Genomic DNA, 17,696 nt, shown 5'->3' on the forward strand with positions numbered 1-17,696 from the left:
CTCCTATCATAATCTTATTCTAGCCGGGTCGCGAATGCCATATTTCACAGATTTCTACCAATGAGAGTGTTGGTAGCATCAGCTCCAAATGACGGTTATCGTTCTTATCGAGACTACTCTATTGACATGCCCGAAACCCCGCGTTTACCCCAAGTCTTATCAAATTCCGCTTGTCGCCACCGTTCTGCCCTCACATCCTTCGCACCTGCATCGATGCATACCTATTACAATGCTTACGATGCATTAGCATCCACACGGCGATCCCACGCGTAAACACAACACAGAATATTCTCGTTGATATGACAGAAGTGATATGGGGCTTGAATGGCGTCAATGGGCGTGAGGGGCGCGGAACAAAAACCCCCAGGTCACTGTCCTATACAGGGTAATATCATCGATCGTCATCGTTTAAGTAGGTTTGTCTGACATGCTGCAGCTGCTGGACTTGCCGCAAGCGCCGCGTCAAATGCGATGAGAGGCCCTTCGCCTGTAGAATATGTGAAGAGGCAAAGCTTGCGTGCGCTGGATACGATGTGCGACTGATTTGGAACACTGGGCAGAATGGGAGGCTTCAGAAGTCGCGCGCAAGCCGGCGGCAGATTAAGCCAGGTGAGTTTGGCCTCTCTGATACGCTGATAAGAGGGAAATAATACTGATTCCAAGCTCTTAGACAGAAACCCCTGCAACCTAATGACAGAAGATGAAGTTATGCAGTCCATTACAAAAATCGATCAATCTGCCACCAATCCAGCTACGACTACCTTCGGCCCTTTCTCGGTTTTTGGGCTCAACCCTTCTTCTTATTCGGATTCAGCAACCTCGGACACTCACGCTGGGGCCAACGAAGCTGGAGAGCGCTCGCCATTTCAAGAGACGCACTACAACTGCGATGAATTAGGCTCTCAGCATCAAAGCAATAGTATAGATTATGTAGGAGGAAGTCAATCAACCATCTCAGACGATGCTTTCGAACTGCCGAACACGCCGTTTAGCCCAGGTTATGAAGCATTTTCCGATTCGCCAGACTCATCAACAGGCCCAACAGGCGATCCTATAAGTTACCCCGACGAACGAGATCCGATGGGAATATCGACCCAAGCCCTTACTGAGTCGTCCGATAAGATGCCTTTCTGTGATGATGGTGTCGACGATGAAGGGAGAAGGGTTATTGAACTTTTGAGTATAATTTCTTCTCAACCTCAGACAATCGCTCTGATACCGCCAGAATTGGATGACACAGCGCTGCAAACACCCGGCCAAGCAAACCAACTAACCCATTGGTCAAACGCGCCTTTGAATGGCACCGAATCATGGCTTCGAAACAGGAAATTAATGAAACTCGATTACGGTCTTTCCACACCCCTAGGTGGGAACCCGACAGCTGCTATGCTGATACATCATTACACGAAACATATGGTACACCTAATGCAGCCGGTTTTTCACCAAGGAAATCCCTTTAGAACCATATACCTCCCGCTTGCAATTGAGGGGTCTCCCGATCTAGAAGTAGCAAGGGGCTCAGATCGCGTTTATTCGCCAGGTGTTACGGTTTTTCACAGTCTTATGTCCACGGCTGCAACGCACTTGCTTAGCCTACGATCTGGAGAAGAGGGCCTTCAGCAACTTGCTTGTCATCATAAACAACGTGCGCTCATTGCACTTCGAAGTGCCCTAGCAACACAATCAAGTAATTACAAGGACCTGATGACAGCCATTCTGTCTCTGGTGTCCGCAGATGTGAGTGTTCTCGATGTCTTTGTGTGAGCCCTGCTAAGATTTAGATTATCGATGGCGGTACTCATGACCATTGGATTCACTTAGAGGCAGCGATTCGACTTCAAGCCTCCCGGCACTATGGAAGTTTAGTTAGTCGGGAAACTCGTCAACTCAATATTATATGCAGAATGCTGCATCTATTTGCTCAGACAGCGCTGCCACAACCAGAACCTAAGCCGTGGCCTGGAGTTGACCACGTTCCAACTGGTGCCGACTTTGACTACTCAGAGCCTAGTATTGAGTTCATCTACGGAATTACCACATCTATCGCTGGGGCCATTCTCAAGATTTTCCGACTTATACAATATATCGCCTACTACAAAGATCAAGTATACCCCCAAACTCTCATGCAGGCTTGTGAGACACTAGGGGACGATCTATCCTCTTGGACAATATATTCCGAACCGTTCTCTGCAATTGACCCAGCGCAAGAACATATGTTAAAAATAGCACGTGCCCAGGCAAGGGCATTTCACTCCGCAGCTCTAATATATTACTATCGTTCGATACAAAAGTGTGCCAGGGAATGCCTTCATCTAGAGCAACAAACGGCCATTGCTGCTATGAACGAGGCGGAAGATCTTAAAGACTCCTTCTGCAGGGACAGGAGCTCCTTGCCAGCACCAATCACGTGGCCAGCATTTATTGCCTCCTGCGAGGCTGTCGACGAAGATCGTAGTCAGTGGGACAAGTGGTGGAGTCGAGTGCAGAAATATCAAATGGGAAATTACTCCAGACAGCAAAGTATTATTCATAGCGTTTGGGCGCAGTTGGACAACAGCGAGACTTCGATGGACTGGAGAGAGGCTCTTACGGCAATGAATTTGAGAATCATACCGGTTTGATTTGAAGCATCTCCAGGAGAGCAAGTGACTTCGTCTCATCTCAGCCTCTGGCATCATGGCGCAAATATTGAGGGAAAAGCTAGGGCGCCGAACGCTTTTGATCAGAAAAAGATAGCGATATGTCGCACAAACATTACACCAACCACCAGGTGATAAAATATATGGTTTGAGCCTCAATATCATCTAGAACATAATATAATAGATCTATCTTCTTAGTCTAGCACTAGATACTTTGCAACGTTAGATTCACACACCGCCCCCAAGGTCATGCTACGTTCCCGTAAATCATGGCTTGCATCATATCAGAGGTCTTGGAATTCTGAAGAAACCTCCATGGAAAATACATTGCAAACTCGACACTAGTATGTAGTTTTAGAAACTCACTCGTTGATAACTGCCCCGTTTTACATGTCCCGGGATGTTTAAGGATAGCGATACATGTCTCACTCCCTTTGAATTACCTCAGTCTATCACTATTTTATCTCTAATTCAACCCTGTATTATTGATGCGACAGCCTTTGGTGTTGTCTTGATCCGCGACCAACTGCCTGATAACTTCGTTGGAGTGGCTTCTCCCGACTTATGGCTCCGAGGTCTTTGAACTCACTCCATGATTGTGCATCCGCATTTTATCGTGGGCTTACCCCTAGTCAGACGGGAGATGCGCATGACTGTGAGACCTCCGAGTCAGATTCAAAGGCATGGTCGCGATTATTAACTCTCGGTCGCCACGTCCTCCCTCGGTCTCGGTCCATTGTCTGATACATGAGGGCCTCGCTATAGGATTGCTAGGCTAGGGGGCCCGGGAAGCCGGTGGTACTTCTTGGATCCTTTAATATGATTATCTGTGCCTCTTGTCACCCAAAAATATCACGGTTTCAATCTAGATATACTATCTCATCGTGGCACATTATTTTCAAAATAGATGGCTGTATAATGCTATCAATTAGCGCCTTTGGAATGGATGCAGCATCAATAAATCGCGAACCACAAGATCTATTCTGAGTATCGCACAAGGAGGCGCATGAATATTGATCCAGTACTTCGTACATACCCGTGGCTGTCAGCTCGTTACCAATCTATTGGCAAGACTGATCCTGCACCACATACGTAGCACCACATACGTCGTACCACCCACACCTTCGTCCCGATAGACCTATCGATTACCAAATGATATGTACTTGCCCTTGAGACCAGTGGCTGCAGTAAACGAAAAGTTTTGTAATCCTAAAGGAAGTTGAGGTTGAGGTTGAGGTTGAGGTTGGGGTTTTTGAAGGGCCCCGAAACAGGTGAAATGAATAGTTGAATAGGGGCGAACACTTCTGTTATATGAAGGTACTACTCGAGTACGTACAGTACACGTGGTAAGGTAAGCGGCGCAAGTTCGCTGCGCTGAGAGAATCTCTACCTCATACGAATACGAGTGCGGAGTAATGTTCCAAACCGTTGATCATTGGTCACTTCAAAGCTCTAATTCTAATTCTACATGCAGAATGCAAATGCCCCGTAAACCGGTATGACAACGCCCTTTGGGCTTCAGTAATTGAAACCCCCTAATGCTATAAGCCATCTCCATCTCTTTCTTCTCCTGCTCCATCTCCAACGCCGAAAGCACCGAAAACAAGCCTAAAGAATTCCTACTTAAACACAAGCTTCGTCGAACCGGAATGCGGGGTAGGATATTTGTACTCCGGAAACCCGACGATCGCTTCTCTTCACTTCGACTTCCGTGGTTCCAATCTGACCGTCTTACTCCTCACAATGCGCGTCCTCCAATGTTTCGGGCCGATCTTCATATTCCTCCGACTTTGACATATTCTCGTTGCCACTCCCTCTGAGCACGCTCTTCTGCTGACGGCAGGACCAAGAGGTATCAGTGTACTATCTCGGCTTTTCAACGAGCCGGAGTCGAAAAGCCGAGACAATACGAAGGTATCACCGACGCCATACATTAGCAAGGAATGCCGCCAGAGCATCACATAAAAACCCCCCTCATGATTGGTGTACATAGGACCTGGCCCAATCTCCAGAAATGAGATTTCGAGGTTTTACAGGCTTTGCGAGACTTTCATTGCCTTCCCCCGCCGCTCGATCTGGGAAGCTCGGATTCATCAACATAGAAATATTCCGCCGTTCCAGTTCCCACAAAGACGTCTGGATCGCCGCCTGTTAACCATTGCGGTTGGTCCGAGGCCGTGTAATATCCGATACCATGAGGTGATTCTGTGGTATTATAGCCCATCTGATCGCTCGCGTAATATTCCCCCGACATTGGGAAAAGATCGCCTCCGCCGGATGACGAGCCAATTACTTGCTGGTTGCTTGAGCTGCTGCCTTGGTAGAGCCGACCATCATTTCTTGTCGTGGGAGAAGGGGAATGATATGTAGGCGAGGCGTTGTGAGAATTCTGGTTTGGTCCGCTGTAATACTGGGATGTGTACAGAACAACAGGGTTTGGTGTTTCGTTGAGATTGTTTGGTTGGCTCAATCGAGCTCTTTGCCTGTCACTATTGCCAAAATTCACAGCTTGGCCTATAGGAGGTGTCGTCGGGCTAAGATATGCATCAGTAACGATTTCCCACTATTGGAGCAACGACATGATGTCGAGTTCTGACCTTGAACTTTCGTACGTGCATAATGGAGGCGGATATCTCCTGGCACAATTCGAACACGGCCGGTCTTTGGCTTGGTTACATTTCTGCTTCCTCCTTCTACATTCCGTACAAGAAGTGAAAGTTCTTTGGCGCGATCGGAATCCAGCCGATGATCCATGCATTGTGTCGGACATAACCGTTTCTGCAGATGATGGGCTTTGCCGTGACGGGACTTATAAGAAAACCAAAGGGCGATAACTGATTCTCGACTTCCATGATGCTCGAGACTTTGGCTTAATACCAAATCTTGGTGAGACCAAAGCTGAAAGGGGTTTCTATGGCGGGCCAATAGTATAAGGATAAATCAGCCAATCGTGCCACGACCTGAAGCTGAGTTGTAGAATGAAGTACAGGAATCGCCCAGACGAAGATTTAGGTCATGGGCGGGCATTCTTATGAGAAGGATCCGACTGGAGGTCATGGTCTCCACCTTCTGCGCCCATGTTGCCTGACTATTCGCCATTTCCGTGAAATACCCCTGCAGCGTGACAAGCATATGCTGCATTGGACAAGGCAAGGTAGGTTGTATAAAGAGCCACCAGTTCCTGCTTTGGTTGGCAGGCCAGGAAATCCAACGACAACCTTCATTCAGCATCCCGAGGGGCTGAGGCAAATAGTTTGAATCCTTCGGAATATACCAATACTCTTCGCACATCCGCTTCTAGAAACACACGGCTTGAAATAGTAGCGCTTCGGACTCCGCCCGGGGAATACCCATCTTGCAAAGCCTCCACCTCCATATTTCGCTCGAACGCTAAGCAATAGAACGCCATGACGCTCACAGCCTCGAATGCATTGCTGAGCTTTGGTGGCATACTTCTGTTAGCTTCATTACGAGCTGAAGCCGCGTTGTCAGTCACACTCAATGGTACCCCCTGTTCCGTTGACAATATCGTGACTCGAGATGTTTGTATCATAGGGGGAGGGTCCACGGGCACGTATTCAGCTATCCGCCTCTCGGATTTGGGAAAGACAGTCATGGTTGTTGAAGAAAAAAACCGACTGGGCGGCCATACTGAAACCTACCACGATCCTGTTACCGGAACTCCTCACGACTATTCAGTCGTCGTCTGGCATGACCTTGACATCGTCAGGAACTACTTCGCTCGTCTGAACGTGTCGTTGGTGAAATCAAGCGCTGGTGGTTCAGGAGCCAAACAATACTTCGACTTTCAGACCGGAAAGCCTCTTCCTAACTATTCCCCAGGTGACCCTACACCTGGCTTGGCTGCATATGCCGCCCAGCTGGCGAAATATCCTTATGTGGAGGAGGGATTTGACCTTCATTACCCTGTACCGTCTGACCTATTGCTTCCTTTTGGGCAGTTCGTCAAAAAGCATAATCTTCAGTCCATGGGGAGTTTGATCTTCGGGTTTGCTCAAGGGCTGGGAGATGTGTTCGCACAGCCAACACTTTACGTGATGAAGAATTTTGGATCTGATATCCTCAAAAATATCAAAACCGGGTTTCTCACTACGGCAGAACATGACAACAGCCTCCTATACGAGCACGCTACAGCTGATCTTGGTCCAAATGTCCTGCTAAACAGCCAAATTCTGGCGGTAGACCGGAGTGACCGAGAGGAAGCTAAGGTGCTTGTGAAAACACCATCGGGGGTCACATTGGTCAAATCCCGCAAATTAGTCTTCACCATCCCGCCAAAACTGGAGAATTTAAGGGGTTGGGATCTGAGCGCGCTTGAACGCTCATTATTTCGGCAATTTTCAAATTCTGGGTACTACACAGCTATTCTCCGCAACTCTGGGCTTCCTAGTAACCTCAGTCTTGTGAATGTCTCACCCCACACCGAGTACAACCATGCTGCCCTCCCAGGTTTATACGGCATTACTCCCACTGGAATTGAGAACCTTCTCGATGTAAAGTATGGGTCTGTCAATGGATTACCAGACGATCAAGTCAAAAAGGATATCCTCTCAACAGCAGCGAGACTTCAAGTCCCAGGTCGAACGACCGGCAACCCAGAGTTGGCCGTTTACTCGCGTCATACACCGTTTGAGTTGACGGTGCCGCCAAAAGCAATTGCTGGTGGCTTCTATAAACGGTTATACGGTCTGCAAGGCCAGAGACATACATACTACACTGGAGCAGCATTCCATACCCATGATTCGTCGTTACTTTGGCAGTTTACCGAGGCATTGCTGCCTAACATCACTGCCGTCTAATAAATCAACGCTTGATAGATAAATAAATTAATGTTGTCATGAGCCCACGAGGCCACAACGTGGTTGCATGTAGGGCACCCAATCGTAGATTTTCCTCCTTTGTTGTGGTGGAAGTGGCGTTCGGGGGGGGGGGGGGGGGAGAGAGTAAGAGCGATTGTTTCGGCGCTCAGCCCTATAATATTGAGCGCACTACAGTATTGGTTCAGCTTGAGATTCAGCCCACGAGGGCGAAGGATCTTGCCCGCTTGGGCGACTTTGCGGCTGAGGTCCAGCCTCGCCCAGGATTGATTCGGATTGAGACGGGGGAATTAGTCAAAAGATGTTCCGATTCTGAAAGGGGTTATTCAATAGTCCATCCAACAAGGCAGACTGCCAGGTTGATGCCCTCAATGCGACGAGTGCGAGATATCGACAGGCTGACTAGCTGAGCACTTGCAGCAGCGTAGCTACCGGTTTGTCTCAGAATAGCAGTTTCAGGATAGATAATTTCAAAAACTAGAGATTAGGATCCAGTTGGTGGAAGTGACACGTAAGTGCAAAGCCGAGACTGTCGTCGACGTTCAAGATTTTTGTGATGCGACGAAAATAGACTCGAGACACGTCACGTGGATCGAGATATGCGTCGTATCCGCGAAACCGAAACCGAAACCACGAAACATCTCTTCCCATTCTCCATCCAAGCATCAATCCAACAAGCTTCATTTTTCTACTTATCGCAAAGTGATACCAACCCACACGACCATGATGGGATCATGGATTATCACGGCAAAACTTTGGCTCGGAATTGTCAGGGAATTACCCTAGGAGCGGGGTTCAGATTCCCTCTCTACAACTGGAAGCGTGGCCCTGTTGAGGCTTGAGTACTTGTACTTCGAGACTACGTCGGAATCACTTCAAGAAACTCCGAAGGGTATATTCAACATATCGCCGCGGTTATTGCTAGGAATGCGAGCGTTCACATGCATTTCGAATTTGGCAATATGACGGGGAAGTTACCGTCGATGCCGGACGCAGGCTCCCCAACTAAAGCCCAAAGCGTTTTCTGAAGTTGCCTGAAGTTCGCCGTTGGATTATATTGCGATGATTTTGATCTAGCTCTAGAATACTGTACTTGCAGTTCCGTTGTCTAAATCTGAAAGTCTCGGAGCTGTTCTCGTCACAACTCTCTCTGGTATGGTCTGACGATTTGAGGGAACATTGCACCTTTATGCGCCTCAATTGAGAGATCTTTTTTATTAAATGATCGATCCTTTAAGCTCTTCCTACTTCCACGCTAAAGGTATATTCCATTCGAACATGTGGGAAGCGGTATATAATGTTTTAGGTTCTCCAGTTGACTTTACGGTGACACGGCGGATCATTTTCTTCGGGTTTCTATTTTATACTAAATATCTGTTCGTACTGGTAGCTTCAAACTCCATGGAATTCATAGATCAATGAGCTTATTAGCACAGTGTCCTTTATAAAGGAGCTGGTTTAAAGAATTTGCAACCTGGATTCTTTGGCTAGCTCTATGCGATTGACCGGAAGCTCGAGAACTACTCCACCGGCTGTATCCCACGGGGTTGTTAGCGGTGGCCTAGGTCAGATCAAGACTCAAGCGTTTCAGTTAACAATATCGGATGGCTTCCCCTCAAATTTGTACAAGATTATTGTGAGTTTCAATATACCCAGTGACTTGGCAGTCCGCATCCGGAACGGAGGCTCGCCCCCGCCTCTCGCCTCCTTGTTCTCACAGCCAGTATCCATACACAGATGCTAATATCCACAGCATATATTATCACGTCGGATTACCATTCCGCCTATTTACTACTATGGGATGTGATGAATAAATATCAGAAGGTATCCAGGCCCTTTTAGGATCATTCTGCAATTTCACGTTTTCTCGCAGCCCGCGAATTCATACTAAACATCAGCAGTCATGAAATTATTCAAGGCAATCACATTAGCGTTTATTTCATCGGCGATAGCTTCGCCTATGATGTCTGATCGTTTGGACAGTGCTGCCCAAGTGTCCCAAGCTGCTAGTAGAGCAGCAGCAGCAAACCCATCTGTGTCTGGTCTGAAATTCAACATTGATGGCACCACTGGGTATTTCGCGGGGACTAATTCGTACTGGATTGGCTTTCTTACCAATAATGCTGACGTGGATCTGGTGATGGCGCACTTAAAGACTTCAGGTTTGAAAGTTTTGAGAGTCTGGGGTGAGGCCAACTCCCTATATTTGCCGATTTACCCGCTGACGAAAAAGGTTTCAACGATATCACGCAAAGTACATCTGAAGTATGGTTCCAGAGCTTCATAAAAGGACAAAACCCGCAGGTAAATAATCCCATTTGACCTGAATTGCTAAGTATTGCCGAGTTCCAACGATCGACCCAAGAGACGAGTCAACAGGCTGCAAATATTCCATAAGTCATGAGGAGCGCTGACTTTCTAAACTCCGAAATAGATAAATACTGGCGCCAACGGCTTACAGCGCCTTGACTACGTGGTCAAGAGTGCCGAATCCCATGGGGTCAAACTGATCGTCAACTTTGTCAATAACTGGAATGATTATGGCGGCATGGCGGCTTATAACTCATTTTACGGCACTAGCATATCTACATGGTACACGGACTCAAAGGTCCAGGCACAGTATCAGGCTTATATCAAGGCTGTCGTGAGTCGGTACTCCTCAAGCACAGCGATTTTTGCTTGGGAGTTAGCAAATGAGCCACGCTGCAAAGGCTGTTCTACTTCTGTCATTACAAATTGGGGTAAGTAGTTTTGCAATTTATTCCATTCTACTTTCAGTCGACTCTGGATAGGAGAGAAAGAGGATGCTTTCCTGTTATTGACGAGACGTTTGGCGCGGTACTAACCTTCCCCGGCTCAATAGCTACTAAGACCAGTGCATACATCAAGTCTCTTGATCCAAACCACATGGTAACTCTAGGGGATGAAGGCTTTATGAATGGTGGCGGCGATGGCAGTTATCCATACACAACCGCCGAAGGCATTGACTTTGAAGCAAACCTTAAGGTTCCCGTGAGTAATTTCCCGTTCTCCCGAACATTATGATATACTGACTCTATCAAAGAACCTGGATTTTGGAACTTTCCATCTCTATCCCGAAAGCTGTGAGTCTCTAATCACCCACCTAAAGTATACAACGGAAACTTACACACAGAAGGGGGTGTGAGTGAAAACCCTTTTGGCAGCACATGGTTTGCTAATCACGGGACGGTCTGCGCTAAGGTTGGCAAGCCGTGTATTGGGGAGGAGTACGGCGCGACATCCAACAAGCCAGGAGCTATGGTCCCATGGCAAACCACCTCGTTGAACACACCAGGTCTGGCTGGGGATATGTTCTGGCAATATGGCGACACGCTTAGCACTGGTAAAACTCACGATGATGGATATACTTTATACTACGGCTCAAGCGATTACAATACCTTGGTTACAGACCATGTATCAGCGATCAACAAGGCTGGTGCATGACTTGCCACATGGCTAGGCTTAAATTACGGATATTGGTTTGCGCTCTGAACGGACGAATGCGCACCTAGTTACTTGGTGCCTCCAGACTTTGCATGGTTTACTGTGCGCTGGGTTACTTCGAGTACAATACACTCAACGAAACTATAAGCTGTTGAAAGAACTCTAGAGGAAGTGGACATCGAGAAATTTCATGCTCTTTGTACCCACACTCTGACATATCCTGATCATCAGCATCTGACTCGTAATCACTCCCAAGCAGGTTCTTTAATGTTCTCCTCAGTCAACAACTTTCGGGCGCCTGTCCCTGGGTTTGTCGTCCCCCCTTTCACCTTGCGCTCAGCCTTCAGTGGTATTTACAGCACAGCCGAGTAGCAGATCAATGGCTTCTAAAATACTGTTCACACGGGATTCATCATGTAATTTGGAAGAAATGCTGACCCACGGACAATTGATACGATATGTTGCAAATATGGATACCACGATATCGAAGACATATATAGGTAATAGCTGTAGTTGCCCGGTATTTATAGCGAAAAGAGTTTTGTACCAAATTCGCCCAAGAATGCGCTATAACAGGAGCTTCCATTCGCAATGATAACCCCGATAAACCCCAATCCTCATTATCTTCGTCAACGTGTGTCATTAGAGCTCGTCTTTTTCCGCCTCCGAAGTTTGCCGTTAGAGTAATAGTGTCGATACTTGGAGGGGTGTATATCCCTGCCGTCTTCATCCGTTCATTATTTCGTTCAGCTGCTAGTTTTGTCGACTTTTCGGTAGCTTCTAGGCCGCTGAGGTACACAATATCTGTTGCAGTTGCTAAGCAGGCAATACCCCACTCATACGCGTCTTTGGCCTCCTGTGTTTCTCGATTGGAAATCTGTTTCTAATCAATAGACTCTCCAAGTCTGGACTGCGCCCAGCAGGACATCTGGCCATAGGCGAAGCCGGACGACAACTAGGACTAAAACGAGGTTCTCACCTCACCCTTGTCGCTATCGTCTACATTGGTTTTCTTAACAATTGCCTTTGATCCTACGATCTAGATAAGACTCGACGACGAATGACAAGCAGGAAGCATATCAGCTTCGGTATACGAAATGGAGGTTGACGGCACAATGGAAGTTGGCAGCAAAATGGAAGTTGACAGTACAATGGAAGCTAGCAGCAGAATGGAAGTTAGTAGTAGAATGGAAGTTAGTAGCATAGGAAGATTCATTTGCTCTACAAAGATTCTTGCTCCATCGACCCTGCGCACGGCAAGAATCTACGCGACCTCCCATTCCTCCTTTCCGCCGATAATAACCGACGTCGGCAAATCGTTGTTTTCCTCCGCTATAGTTCTAAGATCTAATGACTAGTTAGATTGCGCAATCGTATGGAGTCAACGGGTATTTTCCTTTCTGGATCCAGCGAGGGATAATAGTATCTTGTAAGGAACCACCCAACATCCGGAGATGTAGACTCCGCTGCAGCTTGCCAATTAACTGTTGTAGCTCGGTCTCCGTAAACACTTGGCGGGATAGTGCGACACGCAGATATTTGTCGAGATCGACGACTTCACATCGGTGACTCGTGAAGTATATCACCTTGCATATCTTCTTTGCCCACATCCCAAGTAACTTTTGGCCCCGAAGCAGATCTGAATCTGCTTGCCATATAACCCACTCCTTCTCTTTGAGACTCCAAACAGTGAGTATGCCTCCAGCTTCCTTGGTTATTCGCAGATCTTTCAGTGTTCTTGCGCCAGGGCTCGATGGTGAAATTGGGGTTGGTAACAGGGGCTTCGATTATATAATTGTCGCCACTGCCGCACTTGACTCTCTCTCGAAATCCATAATGTATTGTCGAGGAGCTAGGAGGACCCATAGGAGTATTAGGAGGAATCATGGATAAAACTGCCAAATGATCGCAATCAAGGTGTGGGGATCAATTGAGCGATGGGCACGGTTCAGGATTATCGTCAAGTGGCCATGTGGCTAAAGAAGTCTAAACCAGTGGTTTAGTGTTCTTAGAGGAGGTGAATATTCAAGGCGCACTCAAGCAGTGGCATTCGGGACGACGAATAGTCATGGGATCCAGTTATTAATATAAGTATGGCAAATTGAGTTGTACTGGTAATTAAATAACTGGCCAGCCTCTCCCTGGTCCAGCTGTCAAGCTGTGTGCTGGTTGTGTGCAAAAGAGAGTGAGAGCCGAGCAGCTTATATGCCCAATTGGCCCCACTTATCCACGTGCTAGTTCTAATACAAATAGGAGTGCAAAAACAAAGTAATAACCGGTGGTTGGAAGCGCCCCACCACGGTATATTTATTGCGTTTAGAGCGTAACGTTCCCATTCAAACAATAAGCATGGTATTAATGGCAAGGAATAGCGGTACGGTTAGGTAGTATGGAAGAGGAGACGTTTCATTGTCGATCTATAAAAATCAATTTAGAGCCTAAACTGACACCTCTACCTCGCTCGCTATACAAAAGTGAACTTGTATCCTCACCTTTGTATTTGTCAATTACGAAATTCCTCGCCACTTGAGAACCGCCACCATCTTACATCTAACTTACACACAACACCACGAGATCATCTGCACCTGTATCAAAATGCAGTCTCCATCTCCATCTCTCACCCCACAGGGAAGTCGCGAAGGATTATCAGCTAATAACGGTACAGAGAGTACAAATCACAACATCCAGAGCCGCCTAACAGATGGTGAAAATACGGCCACTCTAAAGATCTTTTTTGACTCCGACGTTGATATGACAACCACTTTGAAGTTTGAACTACTGGACGGCGGCCTGCCTTAATAAAGACGCCCCAAAACACTTGTAATACCGAGGATGGCCCGCGTCTCTTGCTGTGGCATACGTAAGACAGTATTTTAATGTTGTATCTGAAAACTTCTAACTTCTCTATTTAGGAAGCTCTTGCTACGCCCCCGGAATACACTCTAATCAGCGTGCATATTGCACGAAATACCGTAGCTCCTAGAGAATAGGGGAATCTGTCAGCCGAACTATAAATACTACAAAGATAACAAGTTTCGAGCTATACTCAAATTACATAGTCGTAAAGAACTAGCTATATAGTTCAATGACAAGATAGATAAAGCTCAGTATATGTACATATTTACTAGTCCGTTTGGAAAGGCCATTGACCTAATATTTATCTTACACGACAAGGAACGAGAAGATCCCAAGGCAGGGGGGTTGGAATTGTGGGCGGGTCCGGGGCGAGCCCGAGCCACAGGTCACAAAGGTCAGAGAGGTGGTTGCAAGAGAGCGATGTTTGGACCACTTGGTTGCGTTCCAGCCTCGGAATCGCGGTTTGGGGACTCATTCGATGCCAGAATTAGGAATTTCGACAGTCGTTAATATATATGCTATCTTCTTCAAGCTATGCTCCCTCCTCTATAGCGCTAAGGGACTTCTCTCTCACGTTTTAGTTTAGTTTTCTTTCCTAATGGGATATTACAACTATTTACAATGATATTAACTGATATTTGGAGCCGAAGAAAGCTACGATCCTTCAAAAGTATTATTATTACATAGACGAAGCTGGATACGGACCAGAGATCACCAAAATAGCCAGAAACGCAGATTTGCAAGGTTAATATATCGTTACATTGTGATGAAGGAATTGTAACGATGGGATTCGGATTTCAGGGGAGGCTATGGGTCATCACACTCAGCCAGTCCCATGATCCCTTTTTTTGTTTCACTCGTCCTCAGTTGAGGCTTCGACTTCATCCTATATTTTAAATACTTTGGGCTTGTAAATAGCAAAACAAAATATGTGCCGGGACGATGGCGCTCGATGGTCACATTACCAGGATTTTTTTGTAGTTCTAGTTTTCCGACATTCTACTTTATATTTAATTCCACTATCCCACTTGCTCCCTCATTTTTATCGCGTATTATTCTTGGATTTAGAGCAAACTTTCCAAAATAGCTCTACTTGTGCATCACCCGCTACCCCAAGTGGACCCTACCTAGGCTGGCTCGCCTCCTTGTTAATAAGGAGCATTTTGATTTTATGCTTAGTGATGTTCAACCAAGCCCAACAATTTTCAACGGAGAGTCCGCTAATCTGGGCGTATATATAATTTTGGGAGCCCCTTTTATTGTTGGTCCTACTTAAGCCTTGAGGAGAGCTATTCCCCGATATAATATTTTCTCTGCATTTTATATATACATCTAATCATCTAAATTTAATCTCAAACAGTTTGTTTTTCTTTGCCTTTCTCTTCTATTGAGGCGGTTACACCCTTCCCATTCTCCGCCCGTCTAAGTTTATTACCCCTTTTCGCCCTCCTCCGCCGATCAATACCCTCTCTCCACGACCTTCCCCATAATATGGCAGCCCACGTGGCCGCACTACTAACCACCAAAAATGCGGCCGTGATCGTTGAAACCCAACCTACCCCAATCCCTTCAACGGCTGGCAAAACCGTCGCACTCGCCAACGCTGCAAACATATACCTAACCATATAATTACCAGCAACAACCTCAGCAGCCTGCGCCTGCATCACATCCAGGCAATACGTATTTAAGGAAGGGAAGCAGAATAACTGAGCAACGCCCTGACAGAACATCATTATTACGGGTAGGGCAATACCGCCAAAACGCGCTTCAATGGACCAGCCGTAAATCAGCATACAGGCTGGGGTGACAATTCCCATGAACGGGAGGGCGGAGCGAAGTCTATCCTCTGGGACGCGCACTCCGCCACGCTTTGCTTTCCATTTAATAGTGATATAATCAGCATATCTGCCTCCAAAGAATGTCCCCAAGATATATCCACCTCCCGGAGCGAGGTAGAAAAGCCCCGATTGAATGGGCGTCGTGAGGTCAAACCGTGGATTCAGCACGTATCGGATGGGAGTCAGGAGCGAATACATGTTCCAGACCAAAGAGGAGGACGCAAGTGCTACCATGATAAGATTTGGGTACCGGTACAGCTGGACCACTCGCCAGGGGTTCACCATTCCCCATAGAACGGTGACTTTGGTTTGCAGCGAGAGACCTACTAGGTCGGAAGATTTCTTATAGTAAGCTGTTTCCGGGAGGAGGAAGTAAGCGCCGACTGCTGCGACGCCGGCGAGGGCTGTTTGGAGATAGAATATGACGCGCCAGGGTTTAAATGTGACTATCACACCGCCGACTAAGTGGTTGAAGAGTCAGTATTTCCCGTGTAAAATCCTCTCGGAGTAGATAAGTAACGAGGAAGAGATCAGGTGGATGTAAGTTGAATTTTAGAGCAAGGAACGGAGTATTAAAGGGGCTCTTTATCCTTACTGAAAGGTCCCAACGCGGGGCCAACTAAAGTTCCCAAGTAAAACCAGCCCATTGCGGTAGCTCTTTCGGTTGGGCGGTAGATATCTCCTATACAAGAGGCGCCGACGCTAAGGAAGGCAGTTCCTTCTAGTGCAGTGAGGATCCTGAAGATGAAGTAGGCGACTAGGTTTGGAGCGAGTGCTGTGCCTAGAGAGCAACATAAAAAGAGCGTTGCAGTTATAATGCAGATCTGTATATAATATTAGCTTGGAGGGTTCTATACTAAGGGGATACAAGGAAGCAAACCCATCGCCTTCCGTACACCTGACTCAACGGTCCCCAAATACATGGAGAAATCCCCATAAATATCAGGTAGAGGGCATTACTTAAATTGATAATTGATCCGGTGGTGTTGTATGTTGCTGCCACTTCGGGCACGGCTGATAAAATTGTCGTGCTGGAGAGTGGAGCAAGGAAACTGCTGAAGGAGAGGAGGGATACGATGACTACTTTCTTGGAAGGTGATAGTCGATCGTACACCTCGTCTGGGACCTCGATATATGAGATATAGGGTTGGATTGGTGCCTCGTTCGCATGGGAGCCGTGGGATTGTAGTCGCGCCAGGTCGTGAGAGCGTGCTGCGGTAGTCATGGTAGTTCCATTGACTTGGTTCGTGGCGTGCTTATCGAATGGAGTCGCCATATTTTCTTGGAGATTTGGAGACATGATGAGAGGATAATTCTCGAATTCTTAGGACATAAAAACAATTAAGGTATTGACATTCAAATATCATAGTTTTGTCTGGCTATAATGGGATCTCGAGGCGATGAGATTTATCTTCCACCTGATTCGTGAGAATGGAATAAAGAGCAACACTACAATATGTGAAAATGCCCAGGTAGCTTATTCCCATAATGAGAATAAGTGTACTCGTAGAAGCCGGAGACAGAGACGTGCAATGGCAGAAACCGCACAGCGTAGTGAGTCAACTTGGAATGCAACAATAATAATATCTCAAAAACTTCGATATTCAAGCTGCAGAGCTTTCCTGGCTGCCCGTAGACCGGCAACTTGCCTGGACTGCAGAGACTTTTATTGGTGCTGATAGGTACTGTACCTTGGTAGGAGATGCCTAGGTAATTATTCCCGTACTACCTTATAGTGCTCCACCGAGGCTCTTCTTCCCTCTGATTTGTTTATTTCGCTACGATCCAGATCAACAAACGGTTGAATTGCCGCTTATCCGTGGTATTTCCGCCGTTGAAGAGCGGGGTGGGAGATCGCTTTAGGGATGAGGACCGACCTCGGCATATAGCGGTGTGGATGGAGTATATCATTCCTGAATATACAATATACAGTTACAGTAATACAACATGTTGCAAAAGGTCATGGTCGCGCATGAAGAATTGGAGATTCTCGTGAGCCTCGAGACTTGAGATCGAAACGACCTCTCGTGATCGACGGCATGGCATAAAATCTTCGGGAG

The 17,696-nt window shown here is 46.9% G+C and overlaps 5 protein-coding genes across 5 annotated transcripts; 3 read left to right on the forward strand and 2 right to left on the reverse strand.

Moving 5' to 3' along the window:
* Positions 1 to 561: 561 nt before the first annotated feature.
* On the forward strand, positions 562 to 2,621 carry BP5553_04928 (Uncharacterized protein; the record flags this gene model as incomplete). Its single annotated transcript, XM_032013551.1, has 3 exons — positions 562 to 609; positions 664 to 1,737; positions 1,782 to 2,621. 3 exons carry the CDS (start codon positions 562 to 564, stop codon positions 2,619 to 2,621), a joined length of 1,962 nt encoding a protein of 653 aa, XP_031870151.1.
* Positions 2,622 to 4,689: 2,068 nt separating this feature from the next.
* Positions 4,690 to 5,397, reverse strand: BP5553_04929 (uncharacterized protein; the record flags this gene model as incomplete). The annotated part of the gene is made up of 2 exons (XM_032013552.1): positions 4,690 to 5,173; positions 5,237 to 5,397. The coding sequence occupies 2 exons, from the start codon at positions 5,395 to 5,397 to the stop codon at positions 4,690 to 4,692; spliced, it is 645 nt and encodes a 214-aa protein (XP_031870152.1).
* A 649-nt stretch (positions 5,398 to 6,046) lies between these two features.
* On the forward strand, positions 6,047 to 7,459 carry BP5553_04930 (uncharacterized protein; the record flags this gene model as incomplete). Its single annotated transcript, XM_032013553.1, has 1 exon — positions 6,047 to 7,459. One exon carries the CDS (start codon positions 6,047 to 6,049, stop codon positions 7,457 to 7,459), a length of 1,413 nt encoding a protein of 470 aa, XP_031870153.1.
* Positions 7,460 to 9,380: 1,921 nt separating this feature from the next.
* Positions 9,381 to 10,942, forward strand: BP5553_04931 (putative Mannan endo-1,4-beta-mannosidase A; the record flags this gene model as incomplete). Its single annotated transcript, XM_032013554.1, has 6 exons — positions 9,381 to 9,663; positions 9,711 to 9,781; positions 9,912 to 10,218; positions 10,341 to 10,489; positions 10,542 to 10,581; positions 10,635 to 10,942. The coding sequence occupies 6 exons, from the start codon at positions 9,381 to 9,383 to the stop codon at positions 10,940 to 10,942; spliced, it is 1,158 nt and encodes a 385-aa protein (XP_031870154.1).
* Positions 10,943 to 15,150: 4,208 nt separating this feature from the next.
* Positions 15,151 to 16,936, reverse strand: BP5553_04932 (uncharacterized protein; the record flags this gene model as incomplete). Its single annotated transcript, XM_032013555.1, has 3 exons — positions 15,151 to 16,097; positions 16,232 to 16,460; positions 16,517 to 16,936. The coding sequence occupies 3 exons, from the start codon at positions 16,934 to 16,936 to the stop codon at positions 15,151 to 15,153; spliced, it is 1,596 nt and encodes a 531-aa protein (XP_031870155.1).
* Positions 16,937 to 17,696: the final 760 nt, after the last annotated feature.

This window comes from Venustampulla echinocandica (genome assembly GCF_003357145.1).
Source record: "Venustampulla echinocandica strain BP 5553 chromosome Unknown scaffold_2, whole genome shotgun sequence".
Taxonomy (NCBI): domain Eukaryota; kingdom Fungi; phylum Ascomycota; class Leotiomycetes; order Helotiales; family Pleuroascaceae; genus Venustampulla; species Venustampulla echinocandica.